The sequence below is a fragment of the Pseudorasbora parva genome, chromosome 16 (genome assembly GCF_024679245.1).
Source record: "Pseudorasbora parva isolate DD20220531a chromosome 16, ASM2467924v1, whole genome shotgun sequence".
NCBI lineage: Eukaryota > Metazoa > Chordata > Actinopteri > Cypriniformes > Gobionidae > Pseudorasbora > Pseudorasbora parva.
In genome coordinates this window covers 9,015,083-9,030,115 of record NC_090187.1, presented here as the reverse complement: position 1 = coordinate 9,030,115, position 15,033 = coordinate 9,015,083, and the positions used below count along the sequence as shown (strand labels likewise).

General features: G+C 37.9%; 1 protein-coding gene across 6 annotated transcripts in view; it reads right to left on the bottom strand.

Moving 5' to 3' along the window:
* Positions 1-15,033, bottom strand: part of cntn5 (contactin 5) — a 427,504-nt gene that overhangs the window by 108,022 nt on the left and 304,449 nt on the right. For all 6 annotated transcript variants that reach the window (XM_067419349.1, XM_067419350.1, XM_067419348.1 and 3 more), the window contains exon 8: positions 7,082-7,184. In XM_067419349.1, the coding sequence (XP_067275450.1) occupies positions 7,082-7,184 (103 nt within the window). The remainder of the gene's footprint in view (positions 1-7,081; positions 7,185-15,033) is intronic.

The following is a 15,033-nucleotide window of genomic DNA, read 5'->3' as shown; positions in this document are numbered from 1 at the left end:
AGGCACATTGGTAGGTGTGGATAATATTTGTTTGATCAAAGCACACCATAAAACATCATAAAACAAAGACTGAGGGATGTAATAATAATCATTTCCCGAAAGCCTGATAAATATTTTATTTGTGGGTAAGGCGGGGTAAGTATATATATTGAAATATTGCTGACAATAAGTTATTTTTATTTTCACTTTATAAAATCTGTAAATATTTAAACCATTTTTAAAATGATAATAAAAAGCCTTATACTTGCTAAAAGAGTATGCTATCAATCAGATGAAAGAAGGCATGTGGTAGATTGGTACAAGTTTTTTCAGCAAAATTTTAATCATATTGATAATTTAGAGTACTTAGAAATTAGCATGTCAAATATGATACAATATGCTTTATATGCAATATTTATTATCTTCGCAATGTATGGCCTAAAGGAATATTTCACTGAAGAATTACAATTCTGACATCACTATTAACTAACTGATTAAGTAATATGTAATTGTGGTTATGGGTTTTGAATTAATTTTGAATTTGCACTATGTAGTATTTTTGCTGTAAAATATCCAAAAGCCACTAGGCCAGTATTACATATTTTGTTCAGTTAAGTACTTACAATATCCCAAATGTTTCCAACTATTTGCAAATTGTGAGAAAATTGCTATTTTAACCAATGACCCGGGACGTGTCAGCAAAGCGTTTGAGGGAGTCGCCTGTCAATTGCATCATATCTGCGTTACCCTCAGTTTCCGGTTCTATTTAGCAGAAGTGCTTTACTCTTAGCAGTGTGAACAAGTGTAACAGCAGCCACCGATTGAACGCACAGAGTAAAGTCATAACATCATTTTAAAAATACTTAAATGTATCTAATATGATAAAAATAGCTGAATACGGTGGTATACCAATGGCCGGAAAAGCCGAAATAGTGTGGGCGCCCGGCGTCTGTGTCCCGTTCCGTCCCGTCATTATAAAAGTCCCGGTGTTTGCGAGCCGTGTGCGTGTGTAACAATCGCTCCAGGGGCCGTGCTCAGCTCCACAACACTCGGTCCTGCTCAGCTTCACACTACAGTAACGTTTATAACCGCATCCATGTCATGATTTCAGCCCGAGTCCTTTTTTTCACCGGCTGTGAGTTGAAGATCACATGTCCCAAGATGCTGCGCTCAAACGTGGCATCACCAAACTGCGCATTTGTTTTGAATGTTTTGAAAATTAATTTACATTATTAGTTAATATAATATGTTATTGATTAATTAAAACATTATGACACATTAAACTACAATTTAATGATTACTTAATGTATTAATCATGTGGAATCTTCATTAGTTGCTGATGCAATAATCATTAATAAATGGGTTAGTTGACCATTAGTAATACATTAACTCATGATTATTTGTGCATTAATTAAGCATGAATTATTGCATATTAGTGCACCCGTATTTTAAAGTGTTCCCTACAATTCTTTATTATACGTACTGACACCAATCACAGTGCAACTAATACATTATTATGAATAAAAAAATAAGTATACTTCGAATCATATTGTTTTCCTAACCCTAAAAATGTTATTGAGCAAATCATTTGAATAGAGAATTTCAACACCAAATATCTCACCATTATATCTTAAGTGGTGTGAGAACTATACAGAAAGGTTATACCGTCAACAAAATGCCAGCATGCATGAAAGCGGCTCCTCTTGTAGCCCCGGTAACATGTTCAGCCCCAGACCCATTCACCATTATAAGCTGGCAGTTTAAAGTATAAAGTGTACGGTACAATGCAGCCTCTGAAAAGCATCCCTGCAGACATTTCGGGCAGACCGCCTGTGCTATTGACAATATACATTCTAGCTTTTTCCCTGCACACAATGCCAAGGCCTTATTCGCCCTGAATGTTAGGTTGTCATACATACTGAGTGACAGTGTGAGACTAAAAGGAATTCTTAGTTCAGTTTAGTTCATTATAAAGATCGGCATTTTATTTTATTTTCATATAATTATAAATATTTTATTTGTGGGTAAGGCGGACAAGACCTAAAAGTTCACTGGAGGATTCGCTATCAGCCCTAAATGAGCTTCGAGCGAAGGGAAAGGCCATTGGTGAGATTTATCTGATTTCCTCATTTACTAAGCAGCGAGTTAAGAGTCTGTGAAGTTTCATTGAACTAAGAGGGAGAAGCCAACAGGAATACATAGATTAATGTCTAGGTTTAAGTAATGACTTATTATTCTAATGTGGATAATTAATTGTAAACGACATTTCCTCACAAAGGGGTCCTTGAAGGCACTGTAAACAATTACTGGGCCCTTAGAGCAGTTTGGCTAAGAAGGTGTTTGCGCTTGATAGGATTTACATTTGAATTATTCATTACAAATAACAAACGCAAACAGAATTACAGCACGATGACACTGGATTATGCATTTAAAATGCAGAAATGCATTCCCTTTATGCAAAACGCCATATCAGTTCTGTTAAGCTACAATCTGAGGATCCCAAAGAAAGTTCTACAGAATGTAAACGAGCAATGATGAATAAAAATAAGGCAGAAAAGAAACACAACTAGAAGGAAGGAAGGAAGGAAGGAAGAAAGGAAGGAAGGAAGGAAGGAAGGAAGGAAGGAAGGAAGGAAGGAAGGAAGGAAGGAAGGAAGGAAGGAAGGAAGGAAGGAAGGAAGGAAGGAAGGAAGGAAGGAAGGAAGGAAGGAAGGAAGGAAGGAAGGAAGGAAGGAAGGAAGGAAGGAAGGAAGGAAGGAAGGAAGGAAGGAAGGAAGGAAGGAAGGAAGGAAGGAAGGAAGGAAGGAAGGAAGGAAGGAAGGAAGGAAGGAAGGAAGGAAGGAAGGATATTTAAAAAATATAAATATTTAAAAATATATTTTTTAAAAAATTAAAAGTGCTAATGAATCACTTAATTTCTCGTTACATCATGGGTGTAAACATGGAGAATGAGGACAACCAACCCCAAACTCCCCGAATTCATTTACAACCACATTGTGTATTGAAAATAATATAACGATATATAGTTACACAATAACAATATGTGCAAACAGAGGAAAAATAAAGGGTAAGTAGGGGTGTAAGTAGGGGTAAGGGTAAGTTTAAGTAGGGCTGTCCCCGTCTAAGGACCGAATCTTTCTATGGTCAACTGATAGTTGAATCATCTATGTGTGTGTGAATGGGTCGGAGGGGCTCAACACTAGTCAGCAGGAGGGTACAATTATTTTAATTTTCCTTTACACACTGCACACAGAAACAACTTTTAATAAAGCGACCTAAACTGCCTGCCAAGTGACAGACGAATTGACAATGGCCTTCTTATTTAGGTTTAAATAAAAGGTAATCTAGTGGGTAAACATTCGTAAAACGCTTTCTCATAACATTTTAAAGTCGCAATCAAATACAGAACAACACAAAAATAAATACAAGAACATTTGATGAATAAAGCTAAAAAAAAAAACCTGTCTAGAAATGAAAAGAACACTGAGTGTGTTTACATGCACGTCATTAAGCCGATTGTGCCTAAAGGGGGTCGCACACCGGACGAAAAGCTCAGCGCCGCGCCTCAGGCATCTCACACCGGATGTGCACATTATATACAATAAGCTCAATTTTAAATCGACTTCTGACAGACGAGCTGCACGATGGGTGTATCTTGTAGCACCGGTGAAATCAGTATGTCATTGACCAATACAGGGAAATGTACATTTAATATAAAATCTTGAAATGGTGCTCTGTGGCACGGCAGGATTTTAAACAACTTCCTGGGTCGCCGTGGACAGGCGCAGAATGCCGCCGCCTTCGCGTCCCGAAGCTCAGCATCCTTAAAGGTGTTGCACACCCGTGAAGATTGGACTGTGAGATCGGTGGTCGAATCCGGCTCCGCATATCGATGCATTGAATCTTCGATTATTCGGGGTCACCCCTAGTGAGTCCCCCCTCTCTTGCCTCATAGTGGTTTGGTCCACCACAAACCTCACCTACACACACAAGCCCAGTGGAAGAGAGAAAAGTTCTTCAGTAGTTGTGGAACTCCAGTAAGTAGCTGTTAAGCCGGTTTTATTTGCTTTAAATATTGGACAAAGAGATTATTTTCTCTTTAATACAGACAATGCTGAGTTATTAAAGTGCTGATGAATTGAGAAATCAACTTCCTTTGAGCTTTTGATATATAAAAGGTCATGGTAATATAAGATTATCCTGTAAGTTCCAAAGCTGAAAACTTCCTTGTTAGTCAAAGAAAAGCTTTTATAGGCACGAGGCCCAGAAAACGATTGTGCATCTTCATGTCATCATGTGCTGAAACACGCCTCTACAGAATAATAAGTACATCTAACTTAGTAGCCCCGCCCACCAACCCATGGAGCTGTTAGGATCACGCTAACCAGCAGCAATAAACACGCCGAAGAAGATAGCAAGATATTGTGCTATTCCTAGTTGTGGAAGAACACAGTCACAGCATAAGCTTCCTCTGGATCATAATATTAGTGATGAATTGTTGAACTTTAATTAAGTTCCAGCTTATGGGGAAGACAATATATGCATGTTTGCCTCATTACATAGCGGAATTGTTTGAAAACAAGTCTCGGATTTGCAGACATATTGAGATTAAAACACAATTATGTGCCTCTGATATTGTATCCGACAGGAATGGTGCAACACACTTATGTGAGTAAAAAAAAAAAATGTGTAGATGTCTAACAGAACATACCTTTAGCACGCTGTCACAGGTTGGAGAATCCCTTATTTGTTGGTTCATTGCGAATTCGGGGTAAGACTCAGAAATGTATTGGCCAGGGGCTATGTGTTTCCAGATGGGCTACCAAAACATAAGCACTTCGGCAGGCCGGTAAATTTTAAATAGTGAAATTATATTACTTTTTTGATCTGTGGTGTTCAGGTGCATGCACATTCGTGCTTATATCCACCGATCGGGTGGGCCAAGTAATACAAAAATAATGTTCCAATCAATCGCGGGGGGATGAGAAATAAATCATTGTGTTTGTTTGATAAAGACATTTATGAGCCCTGTGATCGAGAGAATCATTCCGGTTGTCGCTTTCAAAACAATCCCTCCCTCATGTGAACTGTTAGTGGAGCTGAAGCTCATTAAATATGCAAATCTTCTCCAATCCTGGCATTTACTGCCAGGTCTCCAGTGCGTCACGCCCATCAAAACCCAGCGTTTTGGAGAGAGCCTCAAAAGCAGTGTAGAAAATATCCTATAACTTATTAGTTATGATGTTGTTGAATGTAAAAACCACAAGAATCTCATTAGTTGACCTCAGACAACAGTATAAAAATTTAAATAAAGCTACTTCATGACACCTTTAATATATTAGCAATGACAAAAAAAGTCTATTAGTGATACAAAAAAAAAAAAAAAAAGTATATTAGCGATTATTGTTTGGTAGTTTGTTGTAAGTCATCCACTTACAACTAACATGACGATAAGCCATTGTTAGGTTAATATTGTAGATCTACCACTCTATTGGGTTTTGCTCAATACTATGTGGAAGTAGCAAGATAATTTAATAACTATAATATTACCACGTGGTGAACCTATGATAACTCATATTTAAACAACTACTGCTTTTTGGTTTTGGCCAGTTAAAATGACAGAGAAAAGAATAACAGACATCATTTTTCAGTGCACCAAAATGCCACACATATCCTAATAAGTATAATTTTAGCTGTATTATTTGTGTCCCCTTCAAAAATTGCCCTTGATAAATTTTGTTTATTATCTCCCCAACTATTAGATGAAATTTACGCCCGTGGTTTACGTGGTTTATATATATATATATATATATATATATATATATATATATATATATATATATATATATATATATATATATATATATATATATATATATATATTTTTTTTTTTATTTCAAGCCTGCTTATTGTTTATAAGACAACATAACAGCAAAAAATAGGGAAGGAGAATAATGTGACATCAAAACAAGAAAGCAGTTTTTTATTGTTTTTTTTCTTTTCTTTTCTTTCTTCATTTTATATCTAAGAAACTGACTCCCTTATGTGAAATGTTTTGCTTGAAAAGTTTGCCTAGCACTATATATATATTTACGCCCGTGAATAATATATATATATATATATATATATATATATATATATATATATATATATATATATATTTTTTTTTTTTTTTTTTTTTTTCAAATTAAATACCTCTTGGGTTGATATTTTGCTGGGATTCTTGTCTGCATCTAGCTCTGCAATACAAGTAGTATCTCAATATCGGTTTTATTTAATTGCAGAGAAAAAAGTTCTACAAAAAAGAACATTTAGGTTAGCCTGTCAGATAGCTGCCTTCATATAGCCCCCCTATATTCACTTTTAACTAAAAAACAAACCCCAAATTATGCCAGATATATTTGCTCAGAAAAAACAAACAAAACAAAATACAGCTACAGCAAGAATGCTGCAATATCTGAAGCATGTATGGGAAAAGCCTCCTCGGTCCATCATTTAGAGGCAATGCGCTGCACTGACTGAATATCAGAGTGCTTTTCTGCCTTCGGGCTGTGGGCCAGTACTGGCCACTTTCATTTCTCACAGTGTTATCCTTGACCATATGTGAACAGAACAGATATTAAAAGCATCCTCCAAAGAATGGCATGTGCAGACTCTGAAATCCGCTCTCGACCCCTGGCCCTCACCCTCCGCCGCCCGTTCAACTATTACAAGAATATACAGCTCCCACGGGCCGAATCCTGGCGCTGTTTCTACACCAATCACAGTGAAATTGCCACTATATCAGTTATGGCGCACAGTTCAATACTCGTGGAGAGCTCATTTAACAGCAAAGTGGAGTTAGGAGTAAAAATAGCTATCCTCCTGGTACCATCTCTTCTCTGGAGGATGCATTCTGCTCTCTTACCATGAAAAGAAAGTGGTTTGACTGGTTAAATTGGTCGTAATTATGATTATTAATGATTCCAACAGCAAAAGAGGTGTTTCAAGGAGGCGACGGTGAATGTTCTGTCTTTGTGCAATAGAAAGGCACCTTCAGGTGGTATAATGTCGGGAAGCGTTCTGGGAGGGTGGGGGGTGGGGGGTATGCCAGCATACTTACTTCCCAAGGGCAAAGCACTCCAGCCTCACTGTGACGCCTTTGGCTGCAAGCACCGTCTGGGGAAAATGCGCTTCAATTTTGGGCTCATACTCCCCCATCACACCTAAAAAACAAAAAAGAAGACAAACAAAGGTAAGTCTGCATATAGACTACACCATATTTGATGGGAGCTAAGCATTAAAGTGTGTGCCTTTAGAAGTCTCAATGGATATATAACGCCACAAAAAGTGTGCATTTTGCTGGCAATGGAAAAGTGCATCATTTTGTTATGAACCCCAATGGAAATGAAAAAACTCTGACTTTCCAATTCCAGCGTGTTTCAGTCATGTGGGAAACTAATTGACATTCAGTACCAGGTTTTCATTGTCAGTTTTTAATCTAAAATGTAGCTTGTACACATTTCGTTTTCTGCCAATGAAGAAAAGCTATAAAGTTTGCCCGAAAATATGACTCATTTAGCTGGTTTATGAGGTGACAGGCTACATTTACTGTAAATCTACATAGCAGCATAATTTTATAGCTACACCTGTCTTTGTTTGTATGTAAGCGTTAGCATCTAGCTAAAGTAATTAGCTTAAAATTTAATAACCTACAGCTGATATAAGCAATGTTAGCCATCTTGCTCATGTATGTCAGATTTTCACTGCATCCGAATATGCCAACTTCCCTACTAAATATGCAAAAAACAGTGGGAGTACTAGCCTACTAAAGAGTATACTGCAAAAAATGGGTTGTTGCACGTATTGTGACGTATATTGTACGTAAATCAATGAGTGGCGTTAAAAGGTTAAGGCTCCATTATGTTTGAAAATAATGCACAATCTACACTAAACCCAACTCACCGCTAGTGTTAACAAAAGCACATGTGAGATAAAAAATATTTGCCATGCCAATTTTCTATTCAAATCTTTGATTCCTTTTATTGTGGTCCACATCAGTGCAACGCTAAAGCAAGTAAACTATCCATAAATAAGGAGCTAGTTATATGATGTTATACTGTATACAACCATCCAAATGTATTAGTTTACAAATCCTGCACTATAGTAAAAGTCTTTTGAGGTCATTATATATTATTAAGCATTTGATGGACACTATGGATACTATCCCATGAGGTGTATGCAGGGATGTAGTGGAGGCTAAACGCACGTAAACGCCGTTTACGCACCTCCCAAAATTCAGAAATAGCGTTTACCCACCTCCAAAGTGCGTTTATCCACCTCTAAATAGAGTTTATCCACTTCTAAATAGAGTTTATCCACTTCTAAATAGCCTACAGTTCCTAAGCCATTTTAAATTAAGCTTGTGTCGTTTTAGTTTCATATTGTTCATTTTCATTGGTTGTCTTTCATATCGTGCTGCAACTATCAGTGAGAGTAGTGGGAAGTTCGGATCATTTTACTGACTCGGATCTTTGAGTCTCGTTCAGCAAAATTAACCAATCTTTTCTCTTCCCGTCTCTATGGGACTGGCAGGAAGAACAAAAGACTCGGATCTCACCTGTCGAGTCAGAATCAGAACAATCAGAACCCATATGTTGCGTAATGCGCACGTGCAGTCAAAACAAATAACAACAACAAAATAACAAAAAACAATCAAAATGAACAAATCACTCTCTGAGACAACTCGGTAGTCCCGAGTCATATTAAAGATTCGTTCAAAATGAACAAATCACTCTCTGAGACAACTCGGTAGTCCTGAGTCATAATAAAGATTCGTTCAAAATGAACGAATCACTCTCTGAGACAACTCAGAGACAACTCAAAATTTTCAAAATGACAATTATCCATTTGTAGTACATTTAATCAGCTTGTGACACTTTTCAATCACTTTTCAAGTGGACAAAGTCTGGACTCTGGACATTGTTGTGATATTAATTAATTAATCAATTAATTAATTGGCAAAAACTGAAATCGACAACTATTTTGATAATCGATTAGTCGGCTTAAGTAGTTTTTTAAGACAAAAGTCAAATTCTTTGATTCCAGCTTGTTTAATGTGAATATGTTCTAGTGTGTTCTCTCATATGTGCTCATATTAGCCACCTCGTATTAGTACGAATTGCCGTGAGATCGGGCTGCATACACCGGTAGGCAGTGGCCCAACTTACCGTGACCACGATGCAGTCACCCAGAATTTATAGTTTACCCACCTCTTTTTTTACCACTACACCTCTGGGTGTATGGTAGAGATGCAAATGACCCTGAAGGTCACATGACAAAGCCAACAAAGCGGAAGTCCAGACTGCATCCATACTACACAAACTACAACTGTAAAACAACTGCACTTAAAATAATCCTAATAAGTAAAGTATTTTACTTTTCACTTTAATAGTAGCATTGCTATATGTGTCTTAATACAGTATATCTCATCTTAATGAAATATGTTAATTGGCAAGAATGAATTCTTTACCTGGAGGGAAACTTTTTAAGTTTTCGTATCAACAGGGTTACAAATCTATTCAAATGCTGAATCATCTGTCCACATACATTTTAGGAAATTCTGAACACAAAATGTAACTGACACTTTTTGCATTCCCAAATGCAGGTTGAAACTCACAGCACATGAAGAAATGCTGTTTGTTGAATCTACTGTGAACCGACCCACTCTGAGATGCTGAAACCCCAGGAACATGAGCTGCTCGTGTGCACTGAACACACAGTGCCACGTTTTGCTCTGAAGCACACAGCACAACAGACTATACTTATTGAATTAAAGTACACACACCGCAGTATCAGTGCATCGAAACTATGAAAAACTGATCCGATCACAGTTCATGCTGGGTGCATTTACACCTGGCAGAGGCTATTTACACTAACTCCTCCTAGAATTCTATTATTAAGCCAGACAAAATTACAAAATAGCTGTGGTGTGGAGACAACTTTAGACATTCTACCAACTATAAGTAACTACACATCAACTAACTCTTATTAGAGTACTAGTAGACTGTTAGGGTTAGGGAATAAGTTGAGATCTACTAGCAAAGTTACTTATAGTCACAATGTTTGTTGAGGGATCATCAAAATAAAGTGTTAGCTTATAAAGCAGACAGTACTCTAATTTACTGGTAGTTGACATGTAGTAGCAAAGTTCCTTATACTTTTAATGTCTCTTGCATGATAACCAGAAATTTTGCATATTCAGATCTAATAAGATTTCTGACCTGTAAGGTTGCCAGAATAATAATCATACACTGTTTGTTAATAGGCCAGAGGAGAACTGGCACCCCGACTGAGTCTGGTTTCTGCCAACATTGTCGCTATATGATCAATCAAAATAAGCTGATAACATCACTGTTTTCTCCGGAACGACTGTACAGCCAAAAATATTGTTGCAATATTGTCCTGTTTTACCCTTTAGGCACTAGAGGTTTTATCCTAAAACGTTCGATTTTGACATCTTAATTTCAAAAGGCTATATCTTAAAAGTAATAAAAGATAGAAGCTTTCTGTAAATTACAGCAATATTAAGGATGACCTAAAGTTTATGTAGGGATTACATTTTTCCATCTAATGTGCATATTATGATGTCATAAGGTGGTGGCAATCTTGGATTATAGAATTTTTCATGAAAAGCCACATGTTTAAATGATTAAATGCAGCACTTCTTTCCCCCCAAAATGTCTATCACCTTTTGTATGCTATATTGCACAATAATGAATGTTCAGGTAAATAGTAAATAGTAAACATTACTGTGTAAATCATTACTAATAAACGGTAGAAACAAACCAAATGCATGTAGCGGTTTGCCTTTTGCTGTAGAGATTTTCCATTAACTATATACAGTAGGCACTCTGATTCCATATGGGGCACACATATATATTATATATTATGCATAATAACCCTGCTTCATGTCACATTGCATCTGCTCCTGCTATGAGCAGCACGTCCAGATCTGCCTCGCACGGCGCCGAGTGTGCACAGCTCAGACCAGCTCAGTCATTGTCATTTTGACTCCCCACCCTGCCTTCACATATCCCCCGAACTGTCTTATGAATACTTAGACCTCGTCTAACATACCCAGTGGCATTAGATAAAGTCTCCACCACAATACTATAGCCATGATCGTGGAGAGAAGATGTGCGCTTCATGGTGAGCGCTGTAAAAATCTCCCGTGGCTGCCTCGTTCCCAACACTAACACACCTGCTAACTTCGATGAACACTCGGACCCCGGGAAGCATTGTTCCCAACACTGACAACGGGCAAAGGACCATCTAAATTGGGCAAATGATCCACCGTTTGTGCTTGGTGTTACGTTAGGGTTAATGCCATTAGAAAATAATAATAGTAAAAATAATCTAATGCAAATGCTTCATGACATTGACAATGCTCAGATAAAACGCCTCACTCGCTCCGCTTTTGTTTACACTGATTCAATGCACTCTTGTTTGTATATTTTGTATAGAATCATGATGTTTTTATGAGTCAGGGATGAAGTATGACATGGGGGACATGAGGTTGAATGATATTTGACCCCCTATTTGACAAAATCGGCCGTTTTATTCAGTTTCGCATCTTGTCGAGTAAACACGACCGTGGCACCTAGAGGGTTAACACTGTGAAGTAGATTGATTGATTTGAATGAATAAAAAATATTTTGATTTATTAAAATAAAGTATTACGCTGCATTGACACAGGGCGTGGCTGAAGCTTGATGCTGATGCGACTGTCATAGTGACAACAGCCAATCCCAGGTCTGCTCTATGGCTGCATGAATGCAGTTGGCTATCGTCTTCTCTAGGGTATTTGCATAGGGCGATCTTATTGGGTGACACCTGCGTTGGCGCTTGAAAAGCTGAGAAATCTTTAACTTCTGCCGCTTGCATCGCGAGTGAGGCAACGCGACAGAACCGACAATTCACTTCAGCAAAGCGTTACGTCACCCATTCAAATAAATGAGCCGACAGCCCTTGCGAACGCAGAGTTACGGAGAGATCTTACACTGCAATCGGTTAGCTCTGCTACATCTGATTCTAGGGGCAACACACCTCTAAATATCTCAGTTTGTAGGTGTTGGATCAGCACATTACTCACACCTTTTGCCCCTCTCACATGAAATTCCACCTTGGCATCTTCCCGGTTGCTTTTTGGAAGCCCGGACTCATTAATTAAAACTTGTGACAGGAAGCTTGTGCTTCCTCTGCACTGGGCTGTTTTATTTTTTCTTTTGGTTCATGTAGGTGCTTTGTAGATTTAGCCGAGGCCTGAGGTGCTACTATATGATGGATTACATTGTTCACATGGACTATATCGCTTGAAATATCCAGAGCAGCTGCTCTAGAACATTGACCTCACAATCAATAGTGCAACAGCCCAAAACATTTTATAAATGTGACAATTGCACACACAGCAGCACCAAAAGGTTCTCGGACACTTTAGCCAGACCCTAAATAGATTTTATGTTATTATGTTGTTATATTATATTATGTTAATTACACTTTATTTGATATTTTGTATCTCATGCAAATGCATCTGTTTAGGTCTGGCTATAGTGTCCAAGAACCTTTTGGTGCTGCTGTATGTGCAATTGTACGGGCCACTGCAAATCTTAAAAGAAATGAATCCTTATCCAAGGTTCATATCTATTGAGATATAAGGGCAATGCACATGCAAATTTGCAACGGAAATAGGCATTCTGTGCCATATTGGATATAAAAAAGGGATCTCTTAATTATCAACAGGATCAAAACTGCTGAAAAACCTGTTGTATTCAATCTTCTATATGACTTCTGCCCACTGCTTGACAGCTTATACGTTATATTAGCAAGTATAATTTTCATAAAATTATAAAAATATCTCCTTTCAGGTCATTTGCTTTGAATGTAAATGTAAGAATATTTTTTTATATTAATAGTAATATTTCAAGACAAACACTTTCTGGACAGTAAAAAAGTGAAAAAATCATGTAGAAATGTGAGTACCAAATATGATGCATCAGGATTAAGAGGAATGTTTATTTGTTCATCTCTCTGTCATCATTGTATTTTATTGCATTATATATTTTGTATTTAGCTTAGATCATAAAGCTAAGCATTCTTCGGGTCCAGGGGGTTAAATATCATATTACTAAGACATATTATTGGAAGATATAGATTGACAACTGATATTTATGCTATGCAAGCTATATTGTTATAGAGATCTCATTGATTTACATTATAATCAGAATTTCATGCTATTTTTGGCCGTATAAATATCAGCAACTGCACCAAATATTTAGCAAACAATACTATTTATGTGGCTTTGAATAATATTTTTTCCTCCCCAAGTATGAGCTCCATATTCTCCTATATCATATATGAGCAATAAAAGCCTGATGTATCAAATATGATACTCATATATATATTATATATGAGTTAATATAGGAGTTGCTAGGCAACGTGGGGGAGAGGACGCTGGCGTCGTCTGTTCGCCGCTTCTCCACCCACAACAAATCATGTTAATGTACTATTAGATTTACATTTTATTTTATTTCCTTATGTTTGTGACTAGTCTAACAGTCAGAGCTACAATTGGGACTGTTGCTGATTGCTGGCAGCCACTGAGAAGTCGTTGTTCGTCGTTTCGCCGTTTTCAACCGCTTCTCTAATGTTTACGTTTGAATTGCTGCGGTTGGTTTCTGGTTTGGAGGACATTTTATGTTTCTCGCCGCGGGTGCTCACTGGTGGTCTCCCTTGGGCTTGGGCTGCATGGTGGCTGAAGTTTGCACCGGGCTAGCGTCATCCAGGCTCTCGTCGTCGGCGTCCGGCATGATGTTGGGATGTTCTGCTTCTCGGCTGCGCCGCTGTTCCGTCCTGCATTGCGACCGTGGAGCGACATCTGCGCCGGCCCCGGTGTGTCCACAGAAGTGCCCGGAAGAATGTTCTGCCTCCTGCATGGTGCTGCAGCGATCCCCATCGTTTGAATCATCATGAAGAAGACCCATCATCTGGTCTTCAGCTGTCGTGCCTCGGCGATGTCATCGGGACACTGCCGCTGGGAGAAATCTGAAACATGGAGTGGACCACAGTGTGCTGCGGAGCTAACAGAGACTTCCACCATCAGCTGTTTTCTGTCCACCATCAGCTCTGTTTCTGTTCACCATCAGCTCTGTTTCTGTTCACCATCAGCTCTGTTTCTGTTCACCATCAGCTCTGTTTCTGTTCTGTTTTCTGTGTTGGTTGATTGTTTGTAGTATTCTATATTTTTACTTGTTATTCATTTTTTTGTTGTTATTTCCCCCCCCCCCCCCCCCTGTTGCACTTTGAGATTCTTCAAAATGAAAAGTGCATTATAAATAAAATCTATTATTATTATTATTATTATTATATATATATATATATATATATATATATATATATATATATATATATATATATATAATTGAACTAATTCACAATTCTTTTTTTTTTAAATAAAATATATAATAAATACAGATTTTCACACTATTTTTTTCATATGTCAGGGTTTACAGGGTAAAAGGATGAGTACAATCCATAATGCATTAATAAATTCCATCTACTGTACAACAGTAAACAATCTGCTGGATCTACAATTCAACACAACAAAGCTCGAGGGATCACAGCGAACAGGTACGGCAATCCAGGCAGCTGCCAGTGACAAAGAGAGGGAATTCTTCACAGTAGCTCGCATGACAAGCTGCTAAACTAAATTATTTTGCAAGTACACTACAGCGGCCGCTGGGAAACAGGGCGAGAGAATTTGTCCTCGAAACAGAGCACCACGCTGGAGTCTAATTGATGTGCAGAATTCCGTGGAATGCAGAAGAATCTTAAATGGCTGCGTTTCACTTCTGCAGTCATAGCCAGAGGGCACAGATCCTTTGTTTATTCATGCGGATGTTGTGAGGGCCCATCTATATCCATTTGCTGAGAGATATGTCAGCTGGCACTGAGTAAGTTTGCAATTACGAAGGGAAACACTCCCATTCAGGGGCCTAATTATCATTATCAGTCTTA